The 15,340-nt window shown below is 42.3% G+C and overlaps 3 protein-coding genes across 3 annotated transcripts; 1 reads left to right on the top strand and 2 right to left on the bottom strand.

Moving 5' to 3' along the window:
* Window positions 1–528: 528 nt before the first annotated feature.
* Window positions 529–2,486, bottom strand: LOC133419505 (uncharacterized). The gene is made up of 2 exons (XM_061708711.1): window positions 1,711–2,486; window positions 529–844 (listed from the first exon to the last, which is right to left on the bottom strand). The coding sequence occupies exons 1-2, from the start codon at window positions 1,982–1,984 to the stop codon at window positions 834–836; spliced, it is 285 nt and encodes a 94-aa protein (XP_061564695.1). The 5' UTR covers window positions 1,985–2,486; the 3' UTR covers window positions 529–833.
* Window positions 2,487–2,862: 376 nt separating this feature from the next.
* Window positions 2,863–10,141, bottom strand: lsm12b (LSM12 homolog b). The gene is made up of 5 exons (XM_061708354.1): window positions 9,929–10,141; window positions 8,078–8,211; window positions 7,319–7,428; window positions 6,514–6,640; window positions 2,863–3,485 (listed from the first exon to the last, which is right to left on the bottom strand). The coding sequence occupies exons 1-5, from the start codon at window positions 10,053–10,055 to the stop codon at window positions 3,393–3,395; spliced, it is 591 nt and encodes a 196-aa protein (XP_061564338.1). The 5' UTR covers window positions 10,056–10,141; the 3' UTR covers window positions 2,863–3,392.
* A 913-nt stretch (window positions 10,142–11,054) lies between these two features.
* g6pc3 (glucose-6-phosphatase catalytic subunit 3) lies at window positions 11,055–15,333 on the top strand. The gene is made up of 6 exons (XM_061708279.1): window positions 11,055–11,386; window positions 12,090–12,196; window positions 12,274–12,364; window positions 12,484–12,602; window positions 13,990–14,131; window positions 14,313–15,333. The coding sequence occupies exons 1-6, from the start codon at window positions 11,169–11,171 to the stop codon at window positions 14,653–14,655; spliced, it is 1,020 nt and encodes a 339-aa protein (XP_061564263.1). The 5' UTR covers window positions 11,055–11,168; the 3' UTR covers window positions 14,656–15,333.
* The last annotated feature ends 7 nt before the right edge of the window (window positions 15,334–15,340 follow it).

The following is a 15,340-nucleotide window of genomic DNA, read 5'->3' on the forward strand; positions in this document are numbered from 1 at the left end:
GCACAGAAGTCCAACAACAAAACACTGCTCGGGTTCAGATCGGGGAGGCCGTTCCTCCCAATCACGCCTCTCCAGGTATCACTGTCATTACCCACGTGAGCGTTGAAGTCCCCCAGTAGAACAATGGAGTCCCCAGTTGGAGCACTATCAAGTACCCCTCCCAGGGACTCCAAGAAGGCTGGGTACTCCGCACTGCTGTTCGGCCCGTAGGCACAAACAACAGTGAGAGACCTTTCCCCGACCCGAAGGCGCAGGGAAGCGACCCTCTCGTTCACCGGGGTGAACTCCAACACATGGCGGCTGAGCTGGGGGGCTATTAACAAGCCCACACCAGCCCGCCGCCTCTCACCCTGGGCAACTCCAGAGTAGTGGAGGGTCCAGCCCCCCTCAAGGAGCTGGTTTCCAGAGCCCAAGCTATGTGTGGAGGTGAGCCCGACTATCTCTAGCCGGTATCTCTCAACCTCACGCACAAGCTCTGGCTCCTTCCCCCCCAGCGAGGTGACATTCCATGTCCCCACTGTGAGGGTTTTGGTCCAGGGATTGGGTCGTCGAGGCACCCCGCCACGACTGCTACCCAGCCCACATTGCACCGGCCTTTCATGGACCTTCCTGCGGGTGGTGGGCCTACAGGAAGGCGGGCCCACGTCGCCGTTTCGGGCTGAGCCCGGCCGGGTCCCACGGGCAAAGACCCGGCCACCAGGCGCTCGCCTACGAGCCCCAACCCCAGGCCTGGCTCCAGGGCGCGGCCCCGGTGACGCCGATCCGGGCGACGTAACGGTCCTCGCTGTCTTCTTCTTCATGATTGGCTTGTGAACCGCTCTTAGTCTGGCCCGTCACCTACGACCTGTTTGCCATGGGAAATTACATTTAATTTATTTTAAATATTTTCAGTTTATACTGTATACACATTGATTATCTTCAAGTGAAACATTTACAATTTCTTTTAATTTGTCATTTTCACTCATGTGTCTCTCTGCGCCGCTGGTGCTGCTGACGGACCTCGTCGGTTCAGTTTGAAGAGGCACAATAATGCTTTTTAAATGATTATATTATAAAACAGGACATTTACGGGAAAATACTAATACGGCGGGAAAGAAAGGTAGAATACGATAGTTTCTCGGCCAAAACGGGAGACTTGACAGGTATGATAACGTTGGGAAGAAATCCCACACCGAGCAGCTGCTTAAACACTTCAAAGCTGAGCACGTTGGCTCTTCTCACTCAGAACACTGATTTAAACATGCTGGAGACAGCTTTAGAGAAAAAATAAGGGAAATCACGATTGCTGCAGGACTGCTGACACCAGAGCGCAAAAAATGAAATAAAAAAAAGGTCTGATGGAATAGACTAGAAAGACTTTGTCATTAGATGTAACTGTAAGACATAAAATTAAATTTAGAGCGCTTCTCCATTTGTGCCAAATAAATAAAATGGCATTGATAAAACAAGATAGAATAATATAAATTAAAAATAGAATTAAAATCGAGGCAGAGTAGAACAACATTGACAGTGTCTGGATGATTTCACCAGGATTTGTTCTTATGTTTTTTTATTTATTTATTTTACACTTATTTAAAGTGCTAATGGCTCTGGGGGGGAAAGGCTGTTGGTACCTGATGATACCTGATCATCTTTGCATTTTTGAATAAAAAACATCCTTTAGAGTTGGCCATCACTTGTCAGGATCAGGTGCCCCTGCGTGTTTCCTACCTGCGGGTGCAGCGTGCAGGATCTGCTGCTGGAACCAGCAGCTCCTGAGGGACCACAGCAGCTCCTTCAGCCGGTTCCCCCTCCGCTCTAGCAGCCAGGCTCCGTGGGGCAGGCCGGGGGGGCTCCGCAGGGCAGGCCGGGGGGTCCGGGGGGTCCGGGCCAGCCCGCGGGCCCTGCAGTCCACCAGCTCGGACTCGTAGCACAGACTTGCGTCGGGACACGAGCCGGAGCCCCGCCACGCGCCCAGCAGCACTGCGCAGGCGCAGACGGACATCTCCGCTCACAGGCTCCAGTCAGACACCAGGATAAACGTGTTATCTTCACAGCATGCTGCTGGAGCATGAACACTTCTTGTTTTGGGAAAACTCGCAGAGTACACACTCGCTATTTCAGATTAGAGGGGGATTATGGGCTTAAATCACAAACATATCAGGGGAACAAACCTCTCAGTTTTGGATCAGTTCCTAAAAATCAGGATTTACAACTGCTTCAATACATGGATATAATAGTAGCTTTCATTTGTCACTTATCCTGACATGTCTTTGCATAACATTACATGCATGCATCCAAAAATCTTGTTTTTTCTTTTAAAAGCAAATAAATAAACGCAAGTCTTTTGTCTGATCAACTTGTTAATTCTGCCCAAAACTAAAGAAAAAGTTTCATTTATAAAAGACAAAAACATAACTGGCATCTCTGCACCTAGGACCAGCCTTCAAATAAATACTGATATCCTTGTAATTAAACTTGAACAGATTAATTTTGCTGCAACTGTGTAGGAGGATTTCTTAATGTTTAAATAATTAAAGATTCAACTTAAAAAGGTCAAGCTCTTTTCTGTCCTCTGCCAAGTACAGAAGCAAATGTCATCAACCAGACCAGAAGCTTAATTACTGGGATGAGAATTATTCACCGCTGGTAACTTTTCCCTGAAATCACATTAATTAAAAAGAAAAAAAACAAAACCCACTAGCAGTTTCATCTGAAACACAATAAAAGCACCGTTACAGGCAGCAGTGGTCTCACGCCTCATCTGGACGTCGGCTGGTATCTACCAGGGACTGTAACAGCCAAGGCAGCAGTGCTACAACCTGGGTCGTACCCCCCCCCCCAACCCCCACAAGCCTCAAAAACTTCTTGAAAATTACAGTATTACAGTCAGAATTTTTGTTACTTTTATTTTAGAAAATGTCCTTTAAAGTGTGGCGTTTCAAGTCACATTTTGTTTAAAATACAGAAAATACAGACAGTAGAACATGGATACAGAAAAAAAAGAAACAATGACAGAAAATAAAGCTAACAAGCCTTTCTGACTGCTCTAGTTTTCTCTCTTTCGCTCTCTTTTTTTATTTTTTTTTTTAAATGGAACTCAAGGCAAAGGAAGGAGGGCAGAAAAAGAAAATGTTTCAGGGACAGGGGAGGGACAAGTAGGGGGAGGGGGCAGAATGGGACAGGTTAGTTAAGGAAACTATGGTTGCTTTATGGTTCATGTTTAAATTATTCTTTATAAAGTCTAATTTAAGATTTAATCTTTCCTCTCTTTCTTTTTTGTCTTTTTCATTAAATGGTTTTTTGATCTTCAGGATCCAGGGCCCTCAGTGCTCCTCCCTGTGGTCTCGGACTGAGGACAAGGAATGCCGACTTCGTCTGGCAGTGGGAACAAAACCACTCGCGCTGCCGACTCAAGAAGATAAAGTGGAGTCCTTCTGTGTTTGCTGTGCTTGTGAACGCTGCATGGACTTCTGACTTTCCAGGTCTCTAAAATGTTTCTCAACCTGCAGGAGAACAGCGAGAAAAACCATGAGCAACAGAGTCAAATCAGATGGAAGACACCACAACAAGCTCACAAATGCAAACTAATAGATCAACACCAACTTTCCTAAAAGACGAGGTTTGAATCGACTCCTGAGGACCGTCCAATCTGACTCAAAGCTTGTAGATGTCCAATGATAAAAGGTACAGTTTAAAACACAGTTGTGGTAATGAGATGGGCATCAACTTTAGTGGTCAGGGGCCGCGTTAAAAGCTTGTTGCATAAATAACTGGAGCTCATTAGTGGAAACCTTCTGGTGTCATGTTCCGCCTGAATGTTCAAGGACTTTTCTGTCCACTAAGGTCATTTCTACCACTGTTGAGCACCAAAAAAAAGCTCTGCACACCCACAGTTGTATTTTACCTCTCAGATAAAACCTCACTGCTGAGGTTGAACTTAAGTTGAGCTATGTTGGGAATTAATATGTTTAATTCTCCAGTGATTTGGCCAGAGTAACAGGAGGAAAGAAATCCGGTGGAATGAGGTGCAGGGATGAGACACAGCCAGCTAATAATCAAAACAGCAGCAGATTCTGAGGGACGGTTTAATCTTTTCATGGTAAATGACTTCACTCTTTATAGAATGAAATAAAATCTAAAAAAAAAAAAAAAGGCACATAAGTATTGCACTGTTGTGGTTTGAGCGCTTGCTGTGTTAATAAAATTACTGAAAAAAAGAATAAATCATGCTTTGAGAGCCTTGGAAACAGGATAATCAGATATTTCTTCCGCTTGTACTTTAAAACCGGCACACGTCTTTCTGAATAGTGAAATGTCCATCTACAACCAAAATAGGAAAGTGAGGCTGCATATTCAGACGACCAAATCCCACCTTATACTGTAAAGTAATGTTGGTTAATTCAATTGGTGGGATCTTTTACATTAACACTGTTCTGGCACTATAGTTTTAAAATACACCGTCTGACTAGACTCAAACTCCTCACAGACAAACACACTGACACTAGCCCACACGCTCGCTGGATGCCCCACACGTTGACTCAAAAGTAATAGACGCAGCCGATACAAAAGGAGGAAAAGCTGAAAGCATGCCGGATGTACAAAATGCATGGAGCTGCACATCTGTCCAGTTAATCATCCGCTAAACCAAAACTTAATCTGTTGTTTTAGTCTGTAGTGTAGTAAGTCAACTGGAAAAGCTCATCACCAACAAGCTGAAGGAAAGCATGTCCCCACCTACTGCGGCGGAGTCGGATGTGCTTTAGTCGGTAAATCTATTCTCCGTGCGTGCTTGTGTCCTTCTGGGGCAAAGAAAGGAGTCCAGTTAAACGCTTCTGTTGGGTTACAACAGGCCAACTAAACTGTGCTTGCAAAAGTACTCATCTCACAATACACTGAGTTAGCTGCCCTGGAAACAAGTTAAAACGGAAGTGTACTTGAAGTATTACCACCCAAACTTTGAATCCAAGCACAATGTGAATGAATGAATGAATTTTATTTCGAACATGTATATAAAAAATAAAAATAAACAGTAACATCTTCATATGCACATAGGTTCGAAGGAGTAGGAAGAAGTTTACACTTTTTCCTAGATCCTACCCCTTTATAACTATGAATTTACATTATTGCTATTATATCTACACAATATCCATATAAATATAGTCTATATAAATACTACGTAGACATGCCTATTACTACATAATTATCCATATAAGTATATAGAAAATATAAATATTACATAATTATATCAATATATAGAAAATAATTATATAAATCTATATAAGTATACCGTACACTATATAAACTACATAAATATCCCTATAAATATATACTTAATACTCCACAAGTAATTTCCATATCTTCTGATTTATAATCACCTATTTGTACAAACTGCTGCCTGTTTCTTAAATAGCTCTTCAGCCAGCTCAACCCAACCCCCCTTACACCGTACCTTTCCAGTTTATTTAATAATGTGTTGTGATCAATTGTGTCAAACGCTTTTTTTAAGTCCAAAAATACTCCAACTGCAATTTTTTTGCCGTCTATACAATTTGTGTTTTCTTCTATAACTCAGTAAGAGCTAGAGATGTTGAGCTGTCTGCTTACAGACAGTCAATATGGATTCAGAAAAGATTGTGTTTTTCAATGCATTTGTCCAGTCTGTCTGTAAAACATTTTAAGTATTTTGGAGAAACAGGCCTGTAGTTTGTGAAGTGGTGTCTATCTCCAGTTTTAAACAGCGGTATCACTTTTGCTTTTTTCATTTTGTTTGGAAATGTACCTGATTGAAAAGACAAGTTGCAGATGTGGGTTAGTGGTTTTGCAATTCCTTCAATAACATTCTTCTCTGTTGTCATGTCAATATCATTCCAGTCTGTAGAGGTTTTGTTTTTACAGTTTCCGTGATTTCTTTTTCATCAACGGCTCCTAGAAAGATTGTACTTGGGTTTCTGTCCCCCACATCTTCTACAACCCCACATTCTGTTGTCTGGTTTCTTTATTTTTGTTGCCAATTCTGGTGTGAGTGGTGAAGACAACCCAGAGAGGAACAAGGTCAGAGGCAGGTTAGAAGCAAAGTCTATGGTGTCTGTACTACAGCCTTCGTCCAACTGAATAAAATACTACACACAAGAGGAGGAGCTGGAGCATTTTGGAGTGACCTCTCAAATCCATGCATTTCCAACTCAGGGACTAACCAAAGTACAAAGGATCTGACCCCCAAACCAGTCCTGGTAACCCAGTCAGGAGGTGCTACCTTGGTGTTTTTGAGGTGGGCCATAGCTGAACATTAAATTGGTCAAATACTCTGTTCAATATACAGCCAAAGGACAATCTGATAGGCAAATCCAATCTATGAAAAAAGCCTCTGTATCTCCTTAGGATGCAAAATACTTCGACATTTTATGGTCTTTTGGTTATATTTTTTACTAAATAAACCTTCAGGGAAAAAAAAAAATGGTGCAACTTTATGGACAAAATTATACATCATGAGCTGGCTGAAAAAAATCTTGCATAGATATAAAATATACTTACTATTTTGCGTACATGACTTAAAGCGCTTCCCTCTTTGCCTTTGCAGTTCTCAACCTGGTAAGGTGGTGAGATAACAACATCGTCCATCACAATAATGTTCTTCTCCTGCCATTTACAGTCTTTGATGCTGCAATGAAATTAAGACATCATGTTACTACGTTATAGATGGACATTCAGTTCTACTGATTTAAGGAGGCAAAACCATCATACATTTGCTTTCAATTTAAACAACTATACAAATGACATTTTACACATCTAAAATGGTAAATTCAACACTAAATTAAAAAATTCAAACAAATATGAAAAACTTTCCAACAGTTTCATATGAAGAAAAAAATGATTGCTTTTCTCTTTTTTTCCATTAATTTCAATAAAAGGTTTTAAATCTGCAACATGTGGTTGCTGAACTGCTGAACTGAATTCTGACAGACACTAATAGGAGAAACAGGACCCTGGAACCATGTCAAACCAGCGTGTATGTAACGACAATAGCAGAGTCTGGATTAACGTCACGTTGGACGTTGCTCAAATATTCTTGCATCAATTTTGGATTGAATCTGATCCTCACCGGCCAAGCTCATGTCTATCTTTCTGAAATTACATTTAAGTTGGAGTCAGCAACACTGGTCCATAAGTTGTTTTGGACTGGTTCATAAGGACCTATAGGGCAATGCAAATCCATTATGGGTGACGTAAAACTTTTGGATGTCAGCGTTTACCACAGATGGTTTTAATGGCATCTGTTTAACAATGGCCCTGGTGACCTGCTCATCGCCGACCATGAGGCGGGAGGGGAAGAGCTTACGTTTTGTGAATAGTCTGGAATAGCTGTTGGCCCTCCACAGAAACCCCAGCACTGATTGCATAGGCTTGGGACAGCTTGTCTTCCTTTTCTGTCCGTGCTCGATTGGCAAGCTGTGAAGGTATAAACAAAAGCAGTGTTGTTAACATCAAACAACAAGTGCTTGTTCTGACAGCTTTGAATAAGGAACATTTTTATTTCCCATTTTTTCAGTTTGGGCTTAGTTATTTTTCCAAATTTTGGCATCTCAAAAATATGTCCCTCCCAAACATACAGCCTACCTGCCCAAGTGAAATAATTTCAGCCTTCAAAGCCAGGAAATACAACACGGCAATGTTACCTTCCAATAGAACTGGACCATAAAAAAAGCTGTAAAATATTCAAATTTAAGATTCATCACATCCTGACTGAAGTGAAATTTTACTTGGTTATCCAAGAATCATCAATATTTTTATCCTCAAGTGCAAGATCACACCAGAGGGTAAAAGAGATGCACTTCTACCCTGAAACTTGGACCTGAATTTCAAGCACACGAGTTGCCAGTGATTAGTCACACTCTCTCTTAAAAGACACTGTAGCAGTAACAGAACACATTCCACACGTTTTCACAGCAACAGTCAATGGAAAAGGATGGAAATAAACCCTGCAAACATCGACCAACACTTAAGAGTTTCAGTGTCGATGAAACGACAGCATTGTAAAAAGAAAAAACCACAAACCAGAACATGTTTAAAAATGTTTTAAATAAAATGATATGCTTACCTTGCTAACATTCAGTGATGCTAGTGGAGGCGGAGTCTCAGTGCGGTCATTTATTATGTCCACATCAGAAACATAGGCTAAGTTGATCAGGATGACGTCGCTCAGGTTTGGCTTACCACTGGAGGAAGCACATTCTTGGAGGGAACAAGTCAAGGCAGATACATTTATGACAATGCCGTCAAAAACAGACTACCTATTGTCATATTACTTCTAAAGAACTTGACTACAATCTGCACAGCCTCATGATACAGAGAGCTGGCTGCCCAATGCTGACAGTGAGCGGTAGTGCCAGTTACAGCATGTGGCAAATAAAGACAGTGCTGCCACCTATAGTAAGCAAGCGTGCATGAATGAATGAATGAATGAATGAATGAATGAATGAATGAATGAATGAATGAAGATTCAAGAATCACAAGCAATTTATACAGATGAAATTCATCTGCAGAGCAGGTGTTTAATTGCTATATAAAAATAAATAAAATGCCCATTCAGGAAGTTACTCTCAGGGACAAAAATTAGGAAAATATTGAAATTGACGTGTGTGTGGAATCCACTGCCTCAATGCAGATTTGCAGTTTCATTTAATACAAGAACAGCTGGTTAAACTTGTTAGTGAGACTTTGATAGTTACATTGAGGTATTTTTTTAGGGCTTGGTTGGAACACGGCCAACAAAAAAAAAAAAAAAAAAAAACCCACGAAGTTTAAGTCAGACATGTCAACATTACAACATTTGACCTACATTTTAAATACCACATGCTTTTAATGTTGAATATGTTTCACTTTGATGTTTATGGCAAAATAATTAGGTAACTCCCCGTTATGTTACTCAACAAAAAACCTTAGTATGCAATAAAAAAAAACTAAAAAACACATGCATTCAATCTCCTAAAAGGCCAGACCAACCAGGGGGTAGCATCAGTTGCTGCATACCTAATAAGGTTTCAGAGTAACCGTTATGGCTTAAGAAAACGATTGTACTTTACACTGTAATTTATCATATTTAAACACAAATGCCACTTGAAAGTATTTGCTCACTGGACTTGCACTGTTACCTGTCAAACCTCAAACACTCATTCATTTGACATCTCCTGCCACAGTTTGGTTTTAGACGTGAGCCGTTCAGGTTTGGTTAGTGAAGGTTGTGGAGGATCTGAAGTCCTGCAGCTCCTGGAGCTGGAATTAACCATCATGTCAGTCCAAGGGAACGCTCACTAAATGCGTCCAAACTACCGCGTTTTTCGCCAAAAGAATTACAACGTGGCCCAAATCAAGTGAGACCAGAGAGACCACCCCGGTCACATTGAGGAATAAAGCGTTTGGTATTGTTGATCATCGGTGTGGGTTTGACCGTAACTTAGCCCGCTAGCCGCTAGCAGCCCCTGGCCGCCGGGGAACCGTCTCCCTGCACGATCCCCACCCCCTCCCGGAGACCACGGGGGCCGGCCCCGCTGCTCGGAGCCGCGACGCCCGGGAGGGACATGTGCGGAGGCGCGGGGAGCAGCACGGCGGCTAACTAGCCCGCTAACTAGCCGCCGAGGCGGCTGCCATGATGCCGGACGAGCCGCTGCCAGATAGTGATCCGCGTCGAGGCTGGCGCTGCAGCGAGGAGAGTCCCCACACATGCACGTCCTGCCGGGGCCCCACGGCTCTTAAAAGAGCAGAAAACACACACGGCGGCCAGCTACCTCAAAACGTGGAATAATTAAACATGGACAAAGGTGTGTGTGAGTCGGCCAGCGGCGATCACGCCTGCGCGGAGCACTATTTGACATGTTGTCGGCTACCCTCCAGGCCCTTGCAGCCGGGCAGGCCAACACGCCGCCCGGAGCGCCCAACAAGGAAAGGATACTCAAAGTTAACATCTTGGACTGATAATCGAAGGCGACCACTTCTCCTTGCAAACGCTGGCCCAAGCAGGTGAGGCATGAGACATGGCTCCCGACGCTGAAATACTCCCCCGGTCCAGGAGCCGCCATCTTCTCCGCCAGGAAGCCGGAGCGCTGCCTTACGTACAGCGACGTGATGACGTCAGCAGCGGGGCGTGGCCGCGTGCGTCACGTTCCGACCGTGCACTCTGACTACAACCAGAGCAGTTCCCACATAAACGTTTCATCTTCAGTCCTCCAGTTCACGAATCTAGTTTTTTTATGTATGATTGCAAGTTATATAATTCACATCGCGATGAAAAAAATATATACGCTTGCATACCTGTCAAGTTTTGGATTTTTTCCGCCGCTGTCCCACTAGCTAGCCCAACCGAGGTCCATTATTACATTTTAATAGGGATTTACGAGAAATTCAAAATAACTACCTGTCAACCACTTACAAACTACAAATATCTTCTCATAGCCTGATCGGCAGACCTTTGTTGACACTGAAATGCTGTGGACATTCCTATGTTACTAATTCCTATAATAGAACCTAAATGAAAACACAAAACTGAATTAAACCACACATTTTTTTTAAATATATTTTCAGTTTATATACACATTTCGCTCATGTGGCTCTCTGGTGCTGACGGACATCGGTCCTTCCCCCGTCAGAGAAACTAAAATCACCCCATCCTGCTCCTCTTTAGGAAAGTAAATTTAATATCCCATTTTAGAGATATTTATACGAAGTCATCGCTTTTTTGTCAGAAATATCTTCTCTCTCATTACATCCATCCATCTCGATCCATCTCTGATTTGTTCCGAGTTCGTTCCTTCGTTCCCGTTGTCGCCACTACCCTCGCGAGAACTGCCACCCGGGGTACAACAGGGGGCAGTCCTCGCGAGATTAGTGACAATTTAGTTTGCAGTTTAAAAAATACTATATTATAAAACGGGAATTTTACAGGAAAATACTAATACGGGAGGACGGGGGGAAACAGGGGTAAAATACGACAGTTTCCCGGCCAAAACGGGAGACTTGACAGGTATGCGCTTGTCTCTATTTCAACCACTTTTCAATAAAACGGCCCCCCCTGATGCACAAATGCCGCTACTGCAGGCTCGCCAAACCCGCTGCACATTTTGATGTAAAACCAACACGGCGACAGCGTTTTGCTCACAACACCTATCCAATTAAGCTTGGTGGACAATAAAGTAATGGAGTCGTTGCACACCCAAGGGATTTGGGTGGCTGAAACTCTCCAGGAAAGCACGAAGGATCTGGAAAAATACTGGCTTTTCATCACCCATTTTGGAGATCCGAAAGCAGCTTTTTTACTTGTTTTTCCTTTTACGTATTTTATCAGCAGACGAGCCGGAGTTGCGGTGCTTTGGGCAGCAGCTCTGTCAGAATGGCTGAACCTGGTGTTTAAATGGTGAGAGCGACTTTTATACTTAGATCAAATGCAACATGACAGCCAGTCACCTAGTTAAATTCTCACACGAAAATAGACCATGCTATTTACAGTTGTAATGACATAAGTTTTTCTTTTTGTCTTTGGCACTTTTTATCTGCAATAATTGCATATTTTATTCTGTAGAAGTTGTAGTTTCCGGGACACCAGTATGGTCCAACCTTTTATTCTGTCCGTGGTGAATCAAAATATCCTATCTTTTTGATATCCTGTCTATGGTTATGAACTTTTATGAATGAAGGATAAGAAGATACTGTAATTCATATTACTTTGATAAAACACCTGCTTCTTCAGTAGATCTTATATACCTACACACACATGTAATTGTATCAGTGTCAGAATAGTTAGAGATAGTGTTGATCAATTGACCAAATGAAAATCCAGAACAATGGCAGTCATTTTTTGGAAGAATTTCATCAGAGCAATAAATGTAAAGTTTGTTAAAGAGTATTAGGTCTTGCTCTAAAAAAAGGGAGAAATTTACAATTGGGTGAAAATTGTGAAAGGAATAATGCATACATCATGGACATAAATTGTAAAATTAAGATATGTTAAAGATCCAGAATATAAGCACCACATAAAAGAATCATGCCACACATAATATATGTTATTAACATGACTACAAATGTATTTATGTAGACTTATGCGCATGCTTTTTTTCTAGGATGCTCTTTGGGGAAAGGCCATTCTGGTGGATTGGTGAATCTCAACTATTTATGGGCTCGCAACCCAAAGTTCACCAATATCCATCGACCTGTGAAACCGGCCCAGGTGAGAAACAAAAAAGGAAATATTGTCTTTGATTAATCAAACCGTTAAAAGCTCCAAAGTTGGCCTCTGTCTCTCAGGCAGTCCATCGGGTCATGCGATGGTCACAGCAGCGGTCTGGTGGGTCGTGGTGTCCTCACTGGGATCATATTTATACTACCATACTCACAAGTATGACCCCTTGTCAAGATTTAAAAAAAAAAAAAAAAAAGTGTAATTTTGTTTGTACAGATATAGAGATGATGCTCAATATCATAACGGTATTTTTACATCTCTCTCCTTGCTTCCAGTGTGGTGGTATCCGCCGCTCCTTATGTCGTATATGTGGGGCTGCTCGTTGCAGTTGGACTCTCCAGGATTTTTATCCTCGCCCATTTCCCCCATCAAGTCATTGCTGGCACCATTACAGGTCTGAATACTTTGTCTTTATATGATCCAGAAAATGGGAATGCTTTTAAAGGAGACCTATTTTGAAAACCAGGTTTTTTCTTGCTTTAACATATATAAAGTGGTCTCCCCTCAGCCTGCCAACTCAGAGGAGGAGGAAAGCAACCAAATTCTGCAGTGACTGTACAGCCCAGTGTACATCCATGCAACAACTCCACCGCATGGATCTATTATATTACTGGATGCAAGACCGCAAAATGGCCGCCATTCATTTCAATGGAAGTTGCTCACCTGGCGCATACGCCGAAAAATTTCCTGACTTCCGGGTTTACTTCCGCGTTGTGGGGCCCATAGAGCATGTGCAGTTAGTCACCTCCCCTGATGCTCTGGGCCTCCCATCATGCCCCGGGGCAATGAGAACGAGTATTAATATAATATGTATTAATATAATATATTAATTAATGTATATTATTACATGTATAGTATTACATATATTATTAATGTATTAATATAATTATATAATATGTATTAATATAATACATCCATGGAGTGCACGGACACAGCCGTGACGTCAGCTGTGACGTCACGCCCAGAAAGAGACTTTTCTTTGACTTTTCTGGCTGTTATAAAACATTTTTGACGGATATAAACTCCATGACTTAAAAATATAGAATACAAAGATTAGTAATTGCCGGTTATTACAGCTGGAGGTGTCCTGTGAACAGTTTTAGAGGCTTCTCTTTTACTATTGCGGTCTATGGGAAAAAAGCTTTTTGGGCCCCATGGGATTTTTTGTTGCAGTACCGCGGTTGGCCACTGGGAAAAATCGGCGTGCCTGCTGAGTGCGAGACTGGGGGGCTGCTGTTCTATAATACATCCATGGGGCTGCTCCACCGGCCGGAGCTTCCGCCATTTTCTACGCGTCATTCAGACAGCCAATCAGCACAGAGACTCATCATCATAGCCCCGCCCACTCAGAATCCAGCATAGATAATGAGGTTAGAGAATGGGAAGATAAAGACATGGATCAGAGGCTGAATTTCTAATTTATTTAGCAAAAAATATCAAAAGCTTGTTTTTAAGACATTAAAATTGGTATTAGATGCCATAATAGGTCTTCTTTAAATAACTGTTGTTTTTTTGTCCAGCTGATGCAAACATAATAAAAGCCACCAGAGTAATACGACTTCTGGCTGATTCAGTTGAAACATTTGAAAAAGCAGCCCTGTACATGTAGGGGTGTGAACCACAGGGGATTTTTCGCAATAGGAAATTAATGCAGTAAAGAAATATGTTGAATAAAGGAGCAAAACTGTTGATATTTTTGTCTGTATCAACATGCCTGCTGGGAGTTGAAATGCAAAACTACCTGCTATACAGACTTGAACTGACTGGTCAACTCTTGTCAGGGTCAATTCTGGGTGTTGTCCTGAGCCGCAGGGTGCCAGAAGGTCGCCCCCTGCTGTTCTTCTTCAGCCTCAGCATCGGCCTGCTGCTCAGCGCTGTGATCCTCAGCGTTGGATTGCAACAGCTGGGTGTCGATGTTTCCTGGTGAGTTTCTTTTCCACAGTTACCTGTATGTGCATGTCTGTTCAGTTTAGATTATAAGTTCTGTTTTGTCCCCTTCTGACTGCCACTGGCAGTCATTCAGGGACCCACAGAACCATAGCTACCCTAGTTGTGATGTGATGAAGCCTATGCTGCCATGATGGGCCATATTTTGTCTTGACAGGTCTATTGCTTTGGCTAAGAAATGGTGCAGCCGTGCCGAGTGGATCCGTTTGGATACGGCCCCGTATTCCTCTCTGACCCGAGACTGCGGCGCCCTCCTGGGTTTGGGGCTGGCGCAGCACTGGAAGCCGGGCGGGTGGCCCCTGCCCTGGGCCCCCAGAGCTCTGTCTTTAGCCATTTCATCCATGGGACTTTACCACGTGAATCGTCTGCCGCTCCCTGTCCAACCGCAGGGCCTTTTCTACACGCTTTTCTTCTTCAAATTTGTTCTGGTTCCCCTGATCGTCATGGTGCTCGTGCCTGGGCTGGTGCACCTTTTCACACGCAAGAAGAAGAAAGATTAGAAGGGAGTTTTTCCTCATGTTACAGGTGTCTTCCACACCTCTAAGGACTCCAGCTTTCTTCTGAGTTTGTATCTGCCTGAAATATTTTAAATACTTTAAATGTTTTAGGGCTTCTCCCATGGCCAGTGGAGTCATTTAGTATCTCAAACTGGCTTCACGTATTACAGGTCATCTGCCAATGTTCTTTGGTTTGGTCATTGATTTAATTTATTTTTTTTCTTTTAAATTTGCTTGTACATAAACCTCACGTATTGGGGATATTAAAGAATCTTCCTTTGCAGTGAATGTACAGTTATTCTGGTTAGTCTTTTAAATTCAGCCTAATTGTTCTTTTGTGGCTAAATGTTGTCTGGGAAAAGTGCAGTTTTCATGTTTTGTGCATAAAAAAAGATCTATGTAAGAGCTTTACAATATATTGTTAGAAATAGGCAGTAGTAGTCTATATGCAATGCTTCACACTCCAGATTTTTGCAGAATAAATAAATAAAAAAAAAAAAAAAACCTAATGTCTGAACACTGTTGACCAAGTGTGAATGATCAACAGTGTTAACAATCTTGGCTTAATATTGCACCGATGTTTACTCTACCTGTACCAGTGTTTGTTTTTTGGACCAACAGAAAAGACAATCTCATTCCTATGTAATGCATAAATCAGTAAAATCAATAAACTGACATGCAAGGCACG

The sequence above is a fragment of the Cololabis saira genome, chromosome 19 (genome assembly GCF_033807715.1).
Source record: "Cololabis saira isolate AMF1-May2022 chromosome 19, fColSai1.1, whole genome shotgun sequence".
In the NCBI taxonomy this organism is placed as follows: Eukaryota; Metazoa; Chordata; class Actinopteri; order Beloniformes; family Belonidae; genus Cololabis; species Cololabis saira.

Coding starts and splice junctions, on each gene's coding strand:
- g6pc3 (XM_061708279.1), top strand. CDS start 11,169: ATGGAGTCGTTGCACACCCAAGGGATTTGGGTGGCTGAAACTCTCCAG. Junction 12,365..12,483: donor TTATACTACCATACTCACAA/GTATGACCCCTT, acceptor CCTTGCTTCCAG/TGTGGTGGTATCCGCCGCTC. Junction 14,132..14,312: donor CTGGGTGTCGATGTTTCCTG/GTGAGTTTCTTT, acceptor TTGTCTTGACAG/GTCTATTGCTTTGGCTAAGA.
- lsm12b (XM_061708354.1), bottom strand. CDS start 10,055: ATGGCGGCTCCTGGACCGGGGGAGTATTTCAGCGTCGGGAGCCATGTC. Junction 8,212..9,928: donor GTCCAAGATGTTAACTTTGA/GTATCCTTTCCT, acceptor GTTCCCTCCAAG/AATGTGCTTCCTCCAGTGGT. Junction 7,429..8,077: donor CATCACTGAATGTTAGCAAG/GTAAGCATATCA, acceptor ATACCTTCACAG/CTTGCCAATCGAGCACGGAC.
- LOC133419505 (XM_061708711.1), bottom strand. CDS start 1,984: ATGTCCGTCTGCGCCTGCGCAGTGCTGCTGGGCGCGTGGCGGGGCTCC.